Here is a 21899-nt window from a genome sequence, read left to right on the forward strand (position 1 = left end):
ATCTTTGGAGAAACTTAATAAAAGGGCTGAAGAGACAAATAAAAGGGTCGAAGAGACAAAGGTGATAGTCGATGAGACAAAATCGAAGGTAGATGCAGCAACTACTAAAATTGACCTAAATACAGAAAGTTTAAACAGTTTGGGACAAAAGGTGAACACCAATATGGAATCTATTCAGAAACTGCTGCACTTTGACCCGACAGACAGCAGAGGAAGCCAATAAGAAAGCTGATGCCGTGGAATTCAAGACAACCCAATTGGAAACAGAGAAAGTCCCAGATTTGGAGAGGCAAATTAAGGAACAGAAATTGACACTTTCTATGATTGAATTAAAAGAAAAACAGACGAATTTAAGGATTAGAGCAGTACCCGAATTGGAGAAGGGCAGTTTGATAGACTTTTTGACACAGGAATTTGCAGAGTTTTGGAAGTCGGATTTGAAACAAGAAGATTTTAAAATCGTGAGGGCCTTCAGACTGGGAAGAGGAGGAAAGAAGATCAAAATAAGAGATTGTCTGATTACTCTCCAATCTAAGGAAGAGAGAGATAAAATTTTGGGATTGCACTTTCAGACTCCTTTGATAATTCTGCAGTCAAGAGTGGAAATCTTTAAAGATATACCGAAACATCTTTTGGATCTTAGGTCCAACTTTGGAGATTTGGTTGCCCTTCTGAGAAGGAACAAAATTATCTTCAGGTGGGAATTCCCTCAAGGTTTATCCTTTAGCTTTAAAGGAAGGAAGATAAAAATAAGATCAGTGGAGGAAAAAGACAAGTTTTTGAGAGACCACGGAGAAGATCTGCAGAAAGAACTTGGAAAAGAGCCAGGAGCTTTGGACAGAAGTTCACCAAAAAGAGGGAAACCGACACCATTGACAGAATTAAAACACGTACTGGGTGCCGAAGGAGGAGTAGCAGAGTAACTACATCATGGCACTGCAAGTATTAAGCTGGAATGTGAATGGACTCAACTCCCCGGAAAAGAGACGGCGAGTCTTTCATTTATTAAAAAAAGAACAATTGGACTTGATTTGTTTACAAGAAACACATGTGATAAGGCTACATAGGAAGATTCTAAGTAATAAAAGATTAGGACATGAATTTATCTCATCAGATAAAGTAAAGAAAAGAGGAGGAGTACTTTATGCAAAGAAGAGCCTATCACCAAAATTCTTATTTAAAGATGATCAAGGAAGATTTGTTGCAATTGAAATTCAATCACAAGGAGAGAAATTTTTGATATTAGGTATTTATGCACCAAATGAGGGGAAATCGGAATTTTTTAAGAAGCTACACGAGATTCTGATGGACTATTTGGACTATAATATGATTTTGATGGGAGACATGAATGGAGTAGTGTCTACTAATATGGACAAGGCACAGAGACAGGTAGTCACCAAAGATGGTAGACTACCAAAGACGTTCTTTGATATGACTGACAATATGGACTTAGTTGATATTTGGAGAACTAAGAACCCCCTGGGAAGAGAAGGAACTTTCCATTCTGAGGCCAAAATGACATGGACAAGAATCGACCAAATTTGGGTAACTAGGGGGCTGGCTCCGAAGACTAGAAAAGTGAAAATTTGTCCTAAAACCTGCTCCGACCACAATGCGGTGAAGATGGAAATGAAACTATTACCAATTGGTTCCTTTAGATGGAGGATGAATGATACTTTGTTTAGGAATGAAGAAGTGACTAAAAAGGCTCAAAAGAACTTGAGAGACTATTTTGAGATAAATTTGAACACCATAGTTGAAAAAAGAGTAATCTGGGACGCAAGTAAAGCAGTCATGAGAGGGTTTTTGATACAGCAGAATGCAATTAAGAAAAAAATTCAAAATGAAAAAAAGGATAGAATTCTGGAGAAAATAAAGGAAGGAGAAAAGAGACTGAGAGCAAAACCGAAATCACAGGAGATCCTGAAAGAGATAAAGTTATATCAAGTACAATACACGAAATTGATCAATCATGAAATTGAATGGAAGATCAAACAGATGAGACAAAAGACATTTGAATCGGCAAATAAATGTGGGAAATTGCTGGCTTGGCAAATGAAAAAAAGACAAAAGCTTAATACTACAGTGGTGCCCCGCAAGACGAACGCCTCGCAAGACGGAAAACCCGCTAGACGAAAGGGTTTTCTGTTTTGGAGGCGCTTCGCAAGACGAATTTCCCTATGGGCTTGCTTCGCAAGACGAAAGCCCATAGGGAAATCTCCGAGACAGCGGGGAAGCGCAGCGCGTCTTCCCCACTGTCCTCGGACCTCCTCCGAAGGCTGGCGGTGGGGCGGAAAGACCTCCTCCTGCCGCCAGGCTTCGGAAGGATGCTCCGAAGGCTGGCGGTGGGGCGGAAATACCTCCTCCTGCCGCCAGGCTTCGGAAGGATGCTCCGAAGGCTGGCGGTGGGGCGGAAAGACCTCCTCCTGCCGCCAGGCTTCGGAAGGATGCTCCGAAGGCTGGCGGTGGGGCGGAAAGACCTCCTCCTGCCGCCAGGCTTCGGAAGGATGCTCCGAAGGCTGGCGGTGGGGCGGAAAGACCTCCTCCTGCCGCCAGGCTTCGGAAGGATGCTCCGAAGGCTGGCGGTGGGGCGGAAAGACCTCCTCCAGCCGCCAGGCTTCGGAAGGATGCTCCGAAGGCTGGCGGCGGGAGGAGGGCTCTCCGCCCCACCGCCAGCCTTCAGAAGGCTGTCCTGAAGACTTGCGGTGGGAGGAGCGTTTTCACAGACATTTTGGATTTAGAAGGTTTTAATAACGTATTTGGGTGGCATGCATATCTGTGGTATGATAAGGTCAAAGCACATAAAGCATTTAAAAACCATATTGTCAGGAAAGCTTTGTTTAATGTTTGGACAAGATACAAGGATCTGCTTGAAAACAAAACTCCTAGGTGGTTGTCACCATTGGAAGCTAAGGCTCTGAAAAAGCTCAATATGGAGGCCAATTGGCCGAAATATTGGGAGATATTGGAACAAGAAGGAGACAGATTAAAGCTGCAGAGCTTTGAAAAACTAAAAAACAAAGTACGGGATTGGCTTCATTATTATCAAATAATGGAGGTTTATAATTTGGATAAGAAAATTGGGTTTCAGGTGGAGAAATCAAAATTGGAAACAGAATTGTTAGATCCAAAAACTAAGAATTTGTCGAGAATGTATAACTTGCTGTTGAAATGGAATACTCAGGATGAAACGGTGAAATCAGTTATGATTAAATGGGCTCAAGATGTTGGACATAACATCATGATGGCAGACTCGGAACAGTTATGGACCACAGGTATTAAGTTTACGGCATGTAATGCCTTAAGAGAGAATATAATGAAAATGATATACAGGTGGTACATAACACCAGTTAAGCTTGCAAAAATCTATCATTTGCCCAATAATAAATGTTGGAAATGTAAAGAGACTGAAGGTACATTCTTTCACCTTTGGTGGATGTGCCCAAGGATTAAGGCTTTCTGGGAGATGATCTATAATGAAATGAAAAAGGTACTTAAATATACCTTCCAGAAGAAACCAGAGGCCTTTCTCCTGGGCATGGTCGGCCAATTGGTGCCAAAGAAGGATAGAACTTTTTTTATGTATGCAACAACAGCAGCAAGAATACTCATCGCAAAATACTGGAAGACACAAGATTTACCCACTCGGGAAGAATGGCAGATGAAAGCAATGGACTATATGGAACTGGCGGAGATGACTGGCAGAATCCAAGACGAAGGTGAAGAGTTGGTGGAAGAAGATTGGAAAAAAATTAAAATTTATTTACAGAAACATTGAAAGATCCAGGAATGCTAGAAGGATGTTGGAATGAAACAATGTTGTTTTAGCAGAAATGATGTAAAATATTAGGTAAAAATTGATTTTTTTAAGTGGTGAAACGAGAATGTAAAATTATAGTACACTAAGATAAATTATTAGGATAAAAACCAAGCGGAAAGGATTTGCTGAAATACTTAATTGAACTAGAATACAAAAAAGGGAGGTGTGAGGAGGTCAGGGAAACAAGTAAATGAAAGGTAAGACATGGAAAGATGGAATTGTTTTTAATTGTTTATAGTTTCTTGTATTTTGTATTTTCTGCTCTCCTTTTTTCCACTTTTCTTTTTCTTTTTTTTAACTTCTTTGAAACTCTAATAAATATTATTTTTTAAAAAAATAGATGGCAGGCTTCCACAGGTCTCACCAGGCCAGAAAGGGTGTGAGTACCAGTAAACGGCACTGGCAAGTCTGGCTCTATGCTTAACCCCACAGAGCAAGAACCAGCAGATCAAAGCATAGCCCAAGAGGGGCAGACCTTACCCATCATCACGTGTCCAGTTCTAGGAACCATCTTGCCCTTGGACTCCTCCCTGCACAGAAAATGCATTGGCAAATGTACATGAACAGTGTTCAAGCTCATGGAAGCACCAACAGAGCAAAATTTCCCTTCTTGCAAAGTTTGCTCACAAATCACATTAATTCAAGAAATCCCCTCACATTTTATCCTAAGTGTTCAAACATTACGGCCGTGATAGCTCATTGGCCATTTTGTTGCTCCAGTTCCTTCCCTTTGGGCTAATAGGCTGCATTTGAAGACTAATTTTGCCCCTGGGATGGTGATGGGGAGCAGTCCTGCTCGGGAAAAACTCTGGTTTCTCTTCAGATCGTATAAATCTTTCGCCTTTTCAATCAGCTGGGGAAAAACTTCTGGAAAATGGCACATGAAGAGGAACAGCCTCGTGCGCCAGAGATTCCAAACCAGCAGCTAAGAGAGACAGAAAGCATTCGGATGGCCAGAAACGTTCATCATGGAGTGGGTGTTGTCTGCCTCTCACCTGCATTCAGGGCTGACCCACAAATGCCCTCGTGTCAAGGAAAGTGTGTCCAGACCCCTCTGCCGCTGGAGTCTCACCAGAAACAGGACGTACTGTTGAGAGTTCATGTTTCAAGGCAAAACTATCCAATTATCACTTTCTGGAACTATTTGAGAACTGGGACAGAGGCATCTTTGGAAATTCATCTTTATCTAAATTTTGCTAATGCAATTTCTACTACTGCCAAACTTTACATGTCTACCTAGAAGTAAGCCCCATCAAGCTCAGTGGGACTTACTCACAAGTAAGTGGGTATCCGATTGCAGCCTAAATAGCACTACCTTGGACAAGCATAACTTCTCATTTTCAAATTAAGTTCGTTAGTGATTACCATAGACCAGGGGTCGGCAAGGCTTACTGGGCATGGGCTGGATCACTCCTGCGGAGATCCTCCGTGGGCCGGGCCAGCACAGCATGATGCCAGGAGAATCCTGGAATTAGCCAATCACGTGGGGCCCATTATGTAAATAATGTATATAAAGCAGACATTCTGGGGGAAACTCCATTCCTCCTCACCACTATGAGCTGAATAAAGAGCATGAAATCCACTCTTGACTCCAAGTATATTTCACTGGCAATGAAAGTGGGATCCCGCTGAGCTGACCGCCACACACAGCACTGCAGCACCGCCACCTGCTGCGTCCCTGCCTTGCACCGTGTATCCAGGCTTCAGCTCTGGGCCCCAAGGAATTCAGCATGGCAACCAACAGCAGCTTCTCGCTGTTCAACCCAGCATTCGGAGACTGGGAAGCGTATGCCTCCCGTTTCACCTTCCTCTTAGAAGCCAAAGGGGTCACCACTGAAGAAGACGCCAAAAAGAGGGCGATATTCTTAAGCGTCTGAGGAGAGGAGACATTCAAAATCGCCTGGGCTCTCCTTGTGCCTGAAGACGTCGCTACTGTTCCTTACAAAACAATAATGGAACAGCTGAAGGGGCACTTCTTGCCGCAGCCCTCGGTGGTGGCTTGTTGAAATGCCTTTTATGCAAAGCGGCAAGCCCCTGGGAAACCATAACTGGGTTTGTGACCTCTCTCCGCCAAGCCGCCCGGTTCTGCAACTTCTCAGAGCTGGAGAACATGCTTCATGACTGCCTCATTAGTGGCCTGAAGGATGAGAAGCTGCAATGACGCCTCTACGCCAAGAAGCACCTAACGTTCCAGGTTGCTCTGGAGGAGGCCCTGGCAACTGAATCTGCCGAGAGGACGACGCAAGAGGCACGGCCGAGCCTGCCATCCCAACCGAGGGTCCACTACAAAAACTTTGCCGACGACTCAGGATCCAACAGGAAGGAGGTGCACCAAGTTCTGGGGCGCACTCAAGCAGCGCACAGACCGCAGCTGCCTCGACGAGAAGGAGGGAACTGTGCAAGCTGCGGGGAGAGTCACAAGAGGAGGACCTGCCATTTCCGCAACTCAGAGTGCAGGCAGTGCAGAAAATTGGGACACATTGCCTGGGTGTGTCGGGCTTGGCCCACCCGACGCCAGGCATCGGATGACCGATCCAAGAGCCCAGGTCCCGGGGCCCAACACACCAAGGCAACTCACAGAGATCACGGACTGCCAGGTATACCAGTTGCCCCACCCCAACGTAGAGAAAATTTATGTAGAGGTACAGATGGAGGGGGGCCCGTGCCGCATAGAGCTTGACACGGGTTCAACTCTATCCACCATCTTGGCAAGGAACTTAAGAAAACTGTGCCCTACTGGGGGTCCCAAACTCAGGCCGGCCCCATTCACCCTCCGGGAATTCCAGAAACGTAAGGCCCCCACAATGGGGGTGGGGACCTTTAGGGTGCAATATCGAGGGCAGATGCGGCAACTGAACTTGCTTGTGGTCAAGGGCACCTATGTTAGCTTACTGGGATTGGCATGGTTTGGACCACTGGGGCTCGTCGTCACTGGGGTGAACCGCACTAGCTTACCAGTTGACGTGGACACCACATGCAAGGAATTTACGGGGGTTTTCGATGGGAAATTGGGACAGTATACAGGCCATTGCCCTACAGCTGGACCCCGCAGTACGACCTGTCAGGCTCAAGGCCTGCCGGGTCCCGTTCACCCTGAAACCCTGTATAGACGAAGAATTGACCGGCTCGTGGAGCAAGGAGTGCTAGAGCCTAATGCCCCCTGGGAAACCCCGATCGTCACACCCGTCAAGCCTAATGGTTTGGTCTGCATCTGCGCAGACTACAAATGTACCATAAACAAGGCCCTCACGGCCCACGCATACCCAGTGCCAGTGGTCAGCCATGTCCTGGCCACCCTGGCTGGGTCAAAATTTTTTGGCAAGCTGGACTTGGCCCAAGCATATCAACAGTTGCCAGTAGATGAGGCCACAGCAGAAGCACAGACGATTGTGACACACAGAGGAGCGTTCAAGGTAAAGCGGCTGCTTTGCATAAGGTCAAACAGATTCCTCACTGGCCTTGCAGACAACTTCATTGTCCAGAAAGTGGGAGAAGCAACAAGAGGAACAGCCATTTTAGATCTGGTCCTAACCAATGTTGATGACCTGGTTAGTGGGGTAGAAGTGGAAGGATCATTAGGCGCGAGTGATCATGCTCTTCTGAAGTTTACTATACAGCGGAAAGGAGCAGCCAAGCATACTAGGACTCAATTTCTTGACTTTAAGAAAGCCGACTTCATAAAACTTAGGGAAGTGCTGGGTGAGATCCCATGGACAACAATACTAAAAGGAAAGGGAGTTCATGATGGCTGGGAGTTTGTTAAGAGGGAGATAGTAAAAGCACAACGTCAGGCAATACCAATGAGACGGAAACATGGAAGGTGCCTAAAGAAGCCAGGGTGGCTATCTAAAGAACTTTTAACTGAATTAAGATTAAAAAAGGATGTGTACAAAAAATGGAAAAGGGGGGAAACCACCAAAGAGGAATTCAAACAAATAGCCAGCACGTGTAGACACAAAGTCAGAAAAGCTAAAGCACAGAATGAACTCAGGCTTGCTAGAGAGGTTAAAAGCAACAAAAAAGGCTTTTATGGGTATGTTCGTAGCAAAAGGAAGAACAAAGAAACAATGGGGTCACTCAGAGGAGAAGATGGTGAAATGCAAACAGGGGACACAGAAAGGGCTGAACTACTCAATGCCTTCTTTGCCTCAGTCTTCTCCGATAAAGAAAACAATGCCCGACCTGAAGAATTTGGAGCAAATGATTCAGCAAAGGAAACACAGCCCAGAATAACTAAGGAGATAGTACAAGAATATTTGGCTAGTTTAGATGTATTCAAGTCTCCAGGGCCAGATGAACTGCATCCAAGAGTATTAAAAGAACTGGCAGATGTGATCTCAGAACCACTGGCAGTCATCTTTGAGAATTCCTGGAGAACAGGCGAAGTCCCGGCAGACTGGAGGAGGGCAAATGTTGTCCCTATTTTCAAAAAGGGGAAAAGAGAGGACCCAAATAATTACCGCCCAGTCAGTCTGACATCAATAGCAGGGAAGATTCTGGAGCAGATCATTAAGCAAACAGTCTGTGAGCACCTAGAAAGGAATGCTGTGATCACCAATAGTCAGCATGGATTTCTGAAAAATAAGTCATGTCAGACTAACCTGATCTCGTTTTTTGACAGAATTACAAGCCTGGTAGATGAAGGGAACGTAGTGGATGTAGCCTACCTTGATTTCAGCAAGGCATTTGACAAGGTGCCCCATGATATTCTTGTAAAGAAGCTGGTAAAATGCGGTCTTGACTATGCTACCACTCAGTGGATTTGTAACTGGCTGACTGACCGAACCCAAAGGGTGCTCATCAATGGTTCCTCTTCATCCTGGAGAAGAGTGACTAGTGGGGTGCCACAGGGTTCTGTCTTGGGCCCGGTCTTATTCAACATCTTTATCAACGACTTGGATGATGGACTCAAGGGCATCCTGATCAAATTTGCAGATGACACCAAACTGGGAGGGGTGGCTAACACCCCAGAGGACAGGATCACACTTCAAAACGACCTTGACAGATTAGAGAACTGGGCAAAAACAAACAAGATGAATTTTAACAGGGAGAAATGTAAAGTATTGCACTTGGGCAAAAAAAATGAGAGGCACAAATACAAGATGGGGGACACCTGGCTTGAGAGCAGTACATGTGAAAAGGATCTAGGAGTCTTGGTTGACCACAAACTTGACATGAGCCAACAGTGTGACGCGGCAGCTAAAAAAGCCAATGCAATTCTGGGCTGCATCAATAGGAGTATAGCATCTAGATCAAGGGAAGTAATAGTGCCACTGTATTCTGCTCTGGTCAGACCACACCTGGAGTACTGTGTCCAGTTCTGGGCACCACAATTCAAGAAGGACACTGACAAACTGGAACGTGTCCAGAGGAGGGCAACCAAAATGGTCCAAGGCCTGGAAACGATGCCTTATGAGGAACGGCTAAGGGAGCTGGGCATGTTTAGCCTGGAGAAGAGGAGGTTAAGGGGTGATATGATAGCCATGTTCAAATATATAAAAGGATGTCACATAGAGGAGGGAGAAAGGTTGTTTTCTGCTGCTCCAGAGAAGCGGACACGGAGCAATGGATCCAAACTACAAGAAAGAAGATTCCACCTAAACATTAGGAAGAACTTCCTGACAGTAAGAGCTGTTGGACAGTGGAATTTGCTGCCAAGGAGTGTGGTGGAGTCTCCTACTTTGGAGGTCTTTAAGCAGAGGCTTGACAACCATATGTCAGGAGTGCTCTGATGGTGTTTCCTGCTTGGCAGGGGGTTGGACTCGATGGCCCTTGTGGTCTCTTCCAACTCTATGATTCTATGATTCTATGATTCTATGATTCTATGAATTTGGTGTCAGTGTGGCACCAGGCATATTCCAGAATCTAATGGACTCTCTCCTTAAAGGGATTCCTGGCGTCACCCCCTTCTTCGATGATGTGTTGATTGCCAGGCCCACACCAGAGGAGTTTGAGGACCGCCTCCACACCGTTCTGCACCGTTTCCAGACGGCGGGTCTCAAGGTGAAGCGGGAAAAGTGTATACTAGGAGTGCCTCAGGTGGACTTTCTGGGATTTATGGTGGGTGCAGAAGGGGTCCACCCGACTGGGGACAAGGTACAGGCCATTTCTGATGCCCCAGCACCCAAGGGCAAGACTGAACTTCAGGCCTTCTTGGGACTATTGAACTTTTATCATGCCTCCCCCCCCCCATAAGGCAGTGGTAGTGGAGCCCCTACACAGACTCCTGGACAAGCGGGCCCCTTGGGTGTGGGGCCAGTGCCAGGAAGCCACATTCGAGGCAGTCAAGGACTTGCTCATCTTAACCTTGGTCTTGGCACACTTTGATGAGAGGCTGCCGGTGGTGCTGTCCTGGGACACCAGCTCCCGGATGGAAGAGAGGTGCCGGTAGCATACTTTTCCCAGACACTCGCTGCAGCGGAGCGGAACTACTCGCAAATCGACAAGGAGGGTCTGGCAATCGTGAAGGGAGTAAAAAAATTCCATGATTTCTTGTATGGGCAGCCCCTTACCGTGGTGACTGACCACAAGCTGTTGCTTGGTTTGTTTGCCCCCGAAAAGCAGACCCCCCCAAGTGCTGTCTCCTCGCGTCCTCAGGTGGTCAATTTTCCTTGCCGGCTACCAGTATGCACTGATTCACCGACCTGGGAAGGCGATGGGCCATGCGGACGCCCTCAGCAGGCTACCACTACCGGAAACAGGCCCCAACCCAGCACCCGCGCAAGAGGTTATGAGCCTGGAGCTGCTTCCCAACCGCCCCATTCAGGCACAAAAAGTTGTGCACCATTCCAAGAAAGATAAAGTCATCTCCCGGGTCCTGGACTGGGTGTGGAGGGGATGGCCCAGCAGCAGCCCCGGGCCAGAATTCGCAGGCTACGCAACCCATAAACATGAACTGTCAGCCTACAAGAGGTGCCTGTTATGGGGAAGCAGGGTTGTCATTCCCCATCCCCTCTGCAAAAGGGTCCTCACAGCCCTACACGAGACACATCCAGGGGTAGTAAGAATGAAGGCCCTTGCCAGGAGTTATGTGTGGTGGCCAGGGATCAACGGAGAGATAGAGGCCTGGGTCAAACACTGCCAGGCCTGCCAAGAATCCCGCCCAGATCCCCCAAGGGCCCCAGTCCAGTCCTGGGAGTCCGCCCGAGCACCATGGTCACGCCTGCATGTGGACTTCGCTGGCCCCTTTCAGGGGAAAACATTCTTCATAGTGGTGGACTCCTACACCAAATGGCTGGAAGTCACACTGGTACTGTCCACTTCCACGTCCGCAGCCATCCGGGTACTACACAGGCTGTTTGCAACCCATGGGCTCCCTGACACTCTTGTCTCAGACAACAGAACCGCATTTATGTCAGGAGAATTGCAGACCTTCACAGCGCAGAACGCCATCTGCCACATCCACTCAGTGCCATTCCACCCTGCCACCAATGGCCAAGCAGAGCGCATGGTGTGGACCACCAAGGACACCCTCTGCCGCATGATGCAAGGGGATTGGGAATATCACATTGCCACATTCCTTCTAGCACAGCACAGCACCCCCAGCTCAACGACTGGCCAGAGCCCCACTGAACTATTAATGGGCTGGCGCCTTGGAATCAGACTGAACCGTCTTCACCCCAACAGAGCTCAGGATGAGGTGGTGGTTGGGGAAGGCAGGAACCCCCAGACTTTCGTGGCCCAGGACCCAGCGTAAACAAAGAATTTTGGGGCAGGCCCGGAATGGGTACTTGCCACAGTCACCGGGGTCACTGGCCCCGTGTCGTACGAGGTGCTAATGGAGAGGGGGCTATGCTGCCACTGCCACTGCCACTGCCACCAGCTACAGCAACGATTCCAGGGAGAAAACCAGGAGGAGGACAGGTCAGAGGAGTCCCAAGGAAACAGTGGGGCAGTGAGGCCCATAGAGCAGGAGGGGCCAGCAGGAGAGGCAGAATCAGTAAATACAGAGAGGACCCGCGAGGCCGAAAGGACACCGGAACCAGAGCCATGACTGAGCGAGCCGGTTGCGCCAGACCAAACGGCCCCACTGCAGCCAGCATCCTCGGAAAACGAGCCAGAACCCGAACCCCTGACCAGGGAACACCCCAGGCCGCAACACACACGTAGGCAGCCGGCATACCTTGAGGACTATGAATGCAACCTCCTGGGCAGGACTGGAACTTAGAGGGGAGGAGTTCAATAGGATCCAAAATGCAGCAGTCTGATTGGTCCTAGAACAATAGGATCCAGAATGCAGCAGTCTGATTGGTCCACAGGAGCCACCCAATCCAGCTCCAGGTGGAAGTTAATCTGCAACCTGATTGGCCTACAGGAGAATCCCGGAATTAGCCAATTATGTGGGGCCCATTGTGTAAATAATGTATATAAAGCAGACATTCTGTGGGAAACTGCATTCCTCCTCACCACTATGAGCTGAGCATGAAATCCACTCTTGTCTCCGAGTATATTTCAGCTGCCAAAAGGTCAGCAGCCAGATGAGAAAGTCAGGATGGCACCTTCTGCAGAATCAAATTAGCTCCGTTAGATGCTCAATTTCCCTGCTTTTCACAGAAGAGCCGTGAGCTGCCAAGGAAGCAGGAGAAATCCCTGGGGAGAGATGCTCCAATGAGGTCGGGTTGCAATCAATAGGGACATCTCTTGTGAAGCAGGGCAGGGAGAAGCCCTTAAACCATGATCTGAATACTTCACCCTTTTCTAGATGACTCTGTGCAACCCAGTGGCCAGGCTTCCCTTATCGTAAGGTGACGGAGGGCAGAAGGACTCCTTCTTGCAGAGGAAATTAAACTACGGAGTTGGCATGAGCAAAGAAGTCAGGAAGGCTGACTGTTATGGGATAGCTCCATAAAACACACCCCCTGCAACTGTGATACATTACACAAATAGGGAAGTGTTGATTTATGCAGTTTCACAATTTTATTTTGAAACAAAATTTAAAAAATTCCTTCCAGTAGCACCTTAGAGACCAACTAAGTTTGTTATTGGTATGAGCTTCCGTGTGCATGCACACTTCTTCAGATACCTGCCAACCTAGCAATTCGAAAGCACGTCAAAGTGCAAGTAGATAAATAGGTACCACTCCGACGGAAAGATAAATGGCATTTCCGTGTGCTGCTCTGGTTCGCCAGAAGCGGCTTAGTCACGCTGGCCACATGACCCGGAAGCTGTACGCCGGCTCCCTCAGCCAATAAAGCGAGATGAGCACCGCAACCTCAGAGTCGGCCATGACTGGACCTAACGGTCAGGGGTCCCTTTACCTTTACCTTTAAGGTGCTACTGGAAGGATTTTTTTTTACTTTGTTTTGACTATGACAAACCAACACAGCTACCTACCTGTAACTAATTTTATTTTGTTATGCTGCAGAATCTGGAATTATGTGTATTTTGTATTTCAATACTTTAAAAATATTAGATGTTACAGGAAAGCACAGAGGTAATAGGAAAATGAAGAATCATTGAGGGCTTTATTTTGTACAAAGAGGCTTTCCTTTTTATCTTTCTCACATCCTCTGAAATTCTTGTGCAGAGCTGCCCTCTTTTCCACGTATCAGGAAGACCAATCCTATCCTTCTGCTACAAGCCATTATGTCAGGACTAACATCAGCACCACACAAATGCCGTCCTATGGCCAACTAGTGGCAGAGCCATCACCTCAATCGCTGCAGAAACCAAAGCAAGTGTAGCAAAGACAACAGAGAGTCCCTTCCTGACGTCGAGGTCCCTGCATACCAACCAAGCCTCCATTAGCCTTCTATGGAAGACACCAACGGACATGTGGCAACGGCAGAATGCCAGAATGACATCACCCTTCCCAGCTCACATCCTGTATTCCTTTCTTACATATAAGGCGCAAGCACATTCCCAGGAATGGGCAACAGGACCTCCCACATCAGAGGCCTCCCATGACCCTCTGGCCACTTCCCTTCTTTTGGAAAATTGCCTGTTTATTCCTACCTTCTACTTCCTCTATTTAACCTGCTCTAGGACCACAGGAGGACTTGAACACTTATCCTGCAGTTGCCAAGTTGACTCAAGAGCCATCAGTGAGGGATCTTGCTCCCAGCTTCTTTGGAATCTCAAGTGTGTAATGTCTACCAGGCCATCCTTAATCATGTGCTTGTTAATATAATCAAAGAACTCTTATTAATATACCGTAATCGGAGTACTGAGGCAGAAGCTACTTTTGCAGAAGCCATACTGATTCTTCTTCAGCAAAGGTTTGTTCTATATACTTAATATATATATATATTAAAATGCACCCCTTATTTTCAACTTTGGGGGGAGCAAAGTTTATACTCCTTTTTGTTCTCTTTATTTGGACAATACTTCCATTTTCTGAAAGACCTTTTACAGGGGCTGCAAACAGCTTCCTTGACTCTTCTTATTAACTACACTGACATCTTTGATATATACTGCAGCTAAGTTTCTTTTATCATTGTTTTGAAAAACCTGCAAGCATCCTGGAGAAAATGTGACACTTTTGAAAAATCACAGAGAAGAAATACAATTAACCTACAGGATAACCAGACATAAAGAATAAAGAGGTTCTTACCAGTTGTAGAAGAGGGAATTTGGGGTGGGGTGGCTTGTCATACACCTGTCCCAAACCCCTCTTTCATATAACTGTTCTAAGCACAAGGCCCAGATCTTCTTCTCCTTTGCACATGAGAACTGTAACCAATGCCCTCCCCCCGGCCCCAAATATGATCCCATCAGACTTTACTGGGTCAGTCCCAATTTTGATGTCATTCCATGTTTACATGAATGAATCACTTTAATAAAGGAGGAGCCAAGACATTATTGTAAGTTATTATAAGTTGTTATTATTATAAGTTATTATAAAATATAAAATAAGCATGGGGATGGAGTTGACAGGCAAAAAAAAACATATTTATCATAGAATGAAGAATTGGAATGACAATAAGATAAGATTAAATTAAACTGAAAAAGAACAGGACTGATTTATTACTTATAGATGAGAATCAAATACATAAATATAGCATGGAGGCTAAACAGTTCAGCAAAAAAAAGTTGCCAAGAAGGATTTAAAGCTTATGGCACATAATAAAATGAACATCCTTTACAGTTTACTTGATAAAATCCTGCCTGCCATTTGAACAGTATTTAATTATTATTTTAGCATTTCCAACTACTTTCCACTTAAATGTCTACAAGTCAGCTCACAACAATATACATACACTAAAAACAATGGGTAAGCACAGAAAACAAAATTTAGAGCAGCTGAGAGTGCTAAGCAGCATCCAAGCCGCCTTCCTGCCTTTGGGGGTCACTGAATGGGCCCCTGCTTCACAGGTGAAGGTTTTTTTGGGGGTCACAAATAAGCTTTTTCATTCTGTGCCTTCACTGTGAGGAGGGAGTTTCACCCTGGGTGGGGCTGGTGAATCTTTCTCCCTGAAGAAATGGGGAAAGCACCCCTGGAAGAAAAGCCTTGCCTCCAGCTGGGCTCCTTCACTTGGTTCAAAGGACGCCTCTGACGCCTCCTCATCCCCCAGCAAATGGGGCCCTTCTCCAGCAGAGCCCAGCCCAACGCCTCCTCTCTGGGGTGCAAGCCCTCCCTGGGTGATCCCTGCCGCTGTTCCAGGGGGCTTGAAATGCAGCCTTTCCGAGGGATGGGCTGCGCCAGGGCAAAGAAGAGTACAAGCCAGCTGTCCCAAGGCAGCCTCTTCTGCAGATGCTCTTCTGTGACTGTCGGGCATGAAGAGTCACAGCACCAGCAGCTCAGGCCACAAGGGAAGAGAGCTGTGCAACCCAGTAAGAGATGCCCACTCACTGCAGGGAACCCTTAAAGGCACAAGCAGGAAGAAGCCCACAAAGCACACCAACGTCTATTATCACAAATGGGGAAAGCCCTACTTACCCCTTCTGCCAGCCCCCTTTGGCTCAGGTCATGGACTGGTGATGAGCGAGGAAGAAGACATGAAGAAAGGGCTTCCCGCCAGACCTGCCTGGCTCACCGTGAGGCCCTCCCTTTGCACAGGACTTTCTTCTTGCAAGAAAGAAAGAAACTAAACGGGAGGGAAGCCTGAAGCAACAACTGCCCCCTTCAGCAACACACACAGGCATGCAGCCTGGAAGGGAAGGAAGTGCTGCCTGCAGAATCCAGAGGCTGAGCCTCCCCAGTGACTGCCTGGCACCGTGAAGTCAGCAGCCCCATGGAGCCTGGGGAGCCCAGGCAGGCGGAGGTGGAAAAAGCAGCAGGCACCTCCTTGGGTCAGGCTGAGGAAAATAAGAAAAAGGCTCTTCCTGCTTTATCTAAGCCCAAACGGCTGGGCACTGACTGGCCAAGGGGCTTTTGACCACTTTAACATCACAGAAAGCCCTGGGTGAGCAGGCTGAATTATTCGGCTCCTGGTAGATTCAGCTTTAAAGACTGCTGCCAAGAGCCCCAGTGTGGAGAGGATCCTTTTAGAAAATATTGGGTGAAGCCTGCCACTGCTCTTTCCCTGCCCTCTTGTGCTCTGCAGAGAGACAGCTGCTCCTCTGGACTCTTCTCAGTCTCAGCTGCATTTATGGCTCCTGTGGTCCCGCCCTGAACCTCAGAAGCATTACAGGCTAAGTGAGATTTCAAAGGGCAGAAGACCATTAGTGAAGTTGCATCCTCAGAAAGTGACTGGGGGGCACAAAATAGCTGCTCCATGGGAGAAGATAAGTGAATCAGTCTCCCTGAAAATTAGCAGCACAGGCTGAAATTCGGGGTGGAGGGACTATGAGGGCGGGGTTGCTTAACCCTTTCCTTCCTGAAAAGAGCAGCCTTCTGGCTTAAAAGGGGAAATAACAGCGGCAGCTGGTGGATGCTGGACCTGGTAGGGCAACTAGGAGGTCATATAGGCAGGGGGGGGGTGGAAAGGGGAAAGTTGCCACCCAGAACTGTTAACAAGGGTCGCCATAAACGTCCAGAGCTATGAGAAAAGGTCCTCCTGCTTCTTCACTGCTAGACCTACTTTCCAGAATATGGAGTAACACTGTGGGACATTTATTGGATCTGGGAGAACAGGGTAAAAGCCACGGCTTGGCCCTCAAGTGAGGCCTTTGGCCAGTCATTGTCTCTCAGCCTCACCTACCTCACAGGGTGAGGATAACATGGGAAATGGGAAACCAGGAGGGCCACCTTGAGCACTTGGGAGGAAAGGTGGGGTATAAGGGGAAAGGAGTCATAGAATCATAGAATTGTCACGTGGGAGGGGATCCCAAGCAGCTCAGCTGTCCAACCCTCTGTGATGCAGGCATCTCAACTACAGGAGAGCCCACAACCTCTGAACAGTACCACCAGAAAGCTCTTCCGGATGTTCAGTTGGACTCTCCTTTCTTGTATAGAGCATTGCAACAATCTATTCTGGAAGTTACCAGAGCATGGCGTCACCACAGCCACGTCTTTCTAAAAGGGGTCCATGACCGGATGTCTCTCCACTTCCTGGGACACTAAAGACCTCCATCTTTTCCGGATTCAGCTTCAACATATTGCCCACATCCAGGACATCAATGCCTCCAAGCACTGGTCTGATTTGTTTGCACAAAGTCTGCAGAGAGTTTGTCCACCTTTGGTGCCCACCCAGCACTCAACCCTCACCTGTGGTTCCTAGAAGCTGTTGGCACGAGACAGCGGACACACCCCGGGAAATGGCATTGACTGGCCAGCTGAAGCAGTTGAGGGGAGTTGGGGGGTCTGAAACCCTTGGTGAGTTAGGGATTTCCATGAAGGCCAAGAGAGGACCCAACAGTCAAGAAGGCGGTTTCTGCACATGCTGTAGAGGGAAGTGAGGAGCAGATGGGGCTTGTCAACCTGGGAAGGGAGCCCATCTAGGAGAAAGAACACTCTGACCTTAAACCTTTGCTGCCTTGCAGGACATCTCCAGGAGAAGAAACGCTCAGGGGTCAAGCCTACACAAAACTGGAGCGGAGGCCCTAAGATGGTTAGATGGCTCCCTGTACGCCTCCTTCCAGCAACCCCTGCAGTCCACCTGGTGCCAAACATCTTGCTCCGCTTTCCTTTGGGCCCCATCAGCGAGGCTGAGAGAGGGGGTTTGCCATCCGGGCAGCCCAGGACCTCCAGACACTGTCCCCAGGCTTGCACCCCAGGGAGGTCGCACTCCCTTGTCTCTCCAGACAGATGGATGCCAACAACACTCTGATTGGTTTGCAGGGAGGTCAGATCCTGCCTTGAGCAACTATTACCCCGCACTTTCCAGGGCATTTTCTCCTCCATCTCCTTACTGCAAAAAGCCTGATTTTGAGGGGAAGGGGGTTTGTTGTTGTTTGTTGTTGTTGCCTGCAGTCAACTTCCACTGTGCCGGGATGTGGGTGAATTCCACCCCAAACCAGCAGCCATCTGGCTGTGCCTGTGAAACGCGGTCATGAAGCCGGGGACCAGCTTGGGCGCTTCCTGGGATTTTCTTTCAGGTTCACACGCCGCCGCCCGGGAGCAGAAGCCCCGGGAAGAGGCCGAGCGGGGTAAGAGGCCAGCCACCATCCCCGCGCGCCCCTCTCGGGATCCGCCTCGCGCGCGGGCGCAGCAAAGAGCCTCCGCGGAAAGGGAGCGCGCAGCAGCCCGAGAAGAAGAGGCGGGCGGGGGGGGGGGAGTGCCGCTGGCAATGACCATTGTACCACACGACCCTCCGGGCGGCGCCAGGCCGAGGCTGCCCAAGGCCGCCCGCTTCCTCCCCGGGGCGCCCTCTGCCCTTGAGCAAGGCCCCCGGGGCAGCGCTGTCTGGCCCGCTGCGCGCTGGAGCTGCGCCGCCCCAGGCCCGGGGCGCCTTCCCTCCGCGGCCGGGCAGGCACCCTCCGGCGCGCCGCCACCCCGAGCCGCCTCCCCGCGACGGCGCGTACCTGCTCCCTCCGGGATGCCGTCGCCTCCCCGCGCGCTCCCGGAGCCGCCTCCAGCTGACCCGCGCGCAGCCGCGGCGCCGTCTCGGCGGAAGGAAGGGGCTGCCGCAAGGAGGACCGCGAAAAGGAGCGCATCTCTTGCGAGAGACAGAGGAAACCTTCGGAGCAGCCGCAGAAAAGGAGCCGGGCCTTTGCCAGGTCGGCGGGATGCGAAGCGCCTTGCGCTGCCTCCGTCCCGGGGCGCCTCCAGAAAGGAGTTTCCTGGGCCAGCAGCCACGTGAGGGCATGAAAATACAACAAACAAACAAAACACATTTATGGTTTTGGTTTTTGATACATTTAATACGATTTCCCACCTGAGAAGTAAAAAATAACCATTTTACATCTGCAGCCACTGCTGGTATAGAAGCTTGCCAGCACATTTGTCTGTGTCTGAATCATGGCATCAGAGAATGGTAGAATTGGAAGGGACCCTGCGGGTCATCTAGTCCAACCCCCTGCAAGGCCGGAATCTCAGCTAAAGCGACCCTGACGGAGGGCCATCCAAGCTCTGCTTCCAGGAAGGGGAGTCCACCGCCTTCCATCCCACTGGTAAACAACCCTTACAGACAAAAAGTTCTTCCTGATGTTGAGTCGGAATCTCCTTTCTTGTCACTTGAAGCCATGGGTTCGAGTCCTACGCACCAGAGAAGGAGAAAACAAGCATGTTCCCTCTTCCATGTGACAGCCCTTCAGATACAGTATTGGAAGGTGGCTCTCCTATCTCCTCTCAGTCTCCTCCAGGCTGAGCATGTCCAGCTCCTTCAACCGTTCCTCATCAGGCTTGATCATCTTGGCCGCCCTTCTCTACATACGTTCCAGCTTGTCAACATCCATGGGTGTAAGTGGGGGGGGGGCAGCTGCCCCTCATCAAGTAAATAAATAAAAATACTGAATTAACTGAACAATTGTGTCACAGATAACTCGGTTCTGCCCCCTCCCAACATAAATCCTGGCTACACCCATGTAGCAGCCTTCTTAAATTGTGGTGTCCAGAACTGATCACAGTATTCCAGGTGTGGTCTGACCAAGGCAGAATCGAGTGGTACTATTACTTCCCTTGATCTGGACTCTTCATTTCTGTTGATGCAGCCTAGAATAGCATTTGCTTTTTTTGCTGCTGTATCACACTGTGGACTCATGTTCAGCTTGTAGTCCACCAAGACCCCAAGGTCCTTTTCACATATACTGCTAGTCAGCCAGGTGTCCCCTGGCTGCCCCAATAGACCCCCCCCCCGCGGCATTGTTGTGAGAAGATAAGTGACAATGGCTTGCTCTCCTTTTGCCAAGTTTCAGCAAGGGGGGGGGCAGGAGGCACATTCCTGTTTCACTTCAGGTGGCAAAGTGGAGTGGGCAGGCCCTGGAGGCATGGGAGAAGACAGAGGAGCCTGGGAGATGTGGCTCAGTAGATTGTGCTCCTTTTCTTCGTATCGCAGTGTCTTGGATTCTCATGCCACGTTCCTACATGTGACTCTTCTGAGCATTCTAAACTTTCCCAGTATAGCCTGGGATTATTTAGTAGGCGATGCTGGGGACTGGAACTGGGAATTCCACCGTCTGCAGACAAAATGGGGAGATCCTCCTGGAAGGCATGGAGAGTGAAGAGGTAGCTTTGTTGCCTTCGGTCCCAACCACTAGGTCAGGGGTCAGCAACATTTTTCAGCCGTGGGCCGGTCCACTGTCTCTCCACTGACCATGTGGTGGGCCAGACTATATTTTTTTTTTTGGGGGGGGTGAACGAATTCCTATGCCCCACAAATAACCCGGAGATGCATTTTAAATAAAAGGACACATTCTACTCATGTAAAAACACGCTGATTCCCGTCCCGTCCCTGGGCCAGATTGAGAAGGTGATTCAGCCGCATCCGGCCCACGGGCCTTAGGCTGCCTACCCCTGTACTGTACTAGGTATTCTGCACCCTACTTTCGTCCATGGATCTGTTCGGGTGGAGATGTTAAAGCCGTAACTGGGGTGTATCTGGGGAGTTAGCGGAGGGCTGGGGCCTGTGGTGGGGACACCTTGTGCTCCTTCTGCAACAGTTTGCCCACCTTGGATCCCCCTTCTGCACGCAGCTCCTAGAAGCGTCTGCAGCCACAGCAGCCACACCCCGGGACGGCTCCCTTGTCCCCGTTGTCTCTCGAAGGAGGACAGCAAATCCCTCTTCATCTCGGATGATGAACTGCCTCTCCTACTAAACCTTTACTGCCACCTAGCGGCTGACTCTGTTATGTAAGCAGACATGTTCAGAATTGGGCTATTATTTTATCATTAAAAACTTTGTAATAAGATTAATAAACATTTTAGATTCAGACGACATCTACTGAAGGACATGCACAACTCAGTTAGATGTTAGAGGCAAAGGAGACCATTTTCCAACTTTCTCTCCTTCTGTCTGTCTGTCTGTCTGTCTCTCTGTCTCTGTCCCTTTGGGTTGAGTTACTACCCTGTTTCAAATATTCTCTTTCATGTCAAGGTTTAATTTATTAATTGATATCTCAACTTTATGATATCTCAACCTACGGGACCGCCTCTCCTGGTATGCCCCACAGAGAAACCTACGGTCTTCAAATAAAAACATCTTGAAGGTCCCAGGCCACAGAGAAGTTAGGCTGGCCTCAACTAGAGCCAGGGCTTTTTCGGCTGTGGCTCCGATCTGGTGGAACACTCTGTCACAAGAGACCAGGGCCCTGCGGGACTTGACATCCTTCCGCAGGGCCTGCAAGACAGAGCTGTTCCACCAGGCCTTTGGCCAGGGCACAGCCTGACTCCCTCCCTCGGCAATCTTCGCAGAGCTCTGGCCCAATGGTTGCTAGTGGCTTGAATTAATTAATTTCTATAATGAATGATTTTAGAATGTTGTTTATGTTGTACCTTTGTACTGTTTTATTGTTGTTAGCCGCCCTGAGCCCGGCTTCGGCTGGGGAGGGCGGGATATAAATAAAATTTATTATTATTATTATTATTTATTATTTATGCATAGAGTACAATCAATGAGGCTTACAACATATAAGATACAAACACAGTAAAGCATTAAAAAACAATAAGAAGGAATGATTATGGATGGACTCTATGGGGCTGCCTTTGAGTCTTCTGCTAGTGCAGAATGACACAGGCTAGCAAAGTTTCCCCAACAATTGAAATCAGGAGGGGGGATAAAAATCCTGGGGGTGAGTACTGAGGAGTGAGAGGGTAGGCTCT

General features: G+C 48.7%; 1 protein-coding gene across 4 annotated transcripts in view; it reads right to left on the bottom strand.

Annotated features, from left to right (window-relative positions):
- Window positions 1-18680, bottom strand: part of PDE4DIP (phosphodiesterase 4D interacting protein) — a gene marked incomplete at its 5' end in the record, with an annotated part of 102890 nt that extends 84210 nt beyond the window's left edge. Inside the window, 2 exons of one of the 4 annotated variants that reach the window (XM_082226637.1) lie at window positions 4301-4350; window positions 18665-18680. In XM_082226637.1, coding sequence (XP_082082763.1) covers window positions 4301-4331 — 31 coding nt within the window. Of the gene's footprint in view, window positions 1-4300; window positions 4351-18664 lie in introns of those variants that run through there. The other 3 variants (XM_082226638.1, XM_082226639.1, XM_082226640.1) reach the window with 3 other exon arrangements.
- Window positions 18681-21899: the final 3219 nt, after the last annotated feature.

Source organism: Podarcis vaucheri, assembly GCF_965113315.1.
Source record: "Podarcis vaucheri genome assembly, chromosome: 6".
NCBI lineage: Eukaryota > Metazoa > Chordata > Lepidosauria > Squamata > Lacertidae > Podarcis > Podarcis vaucheri.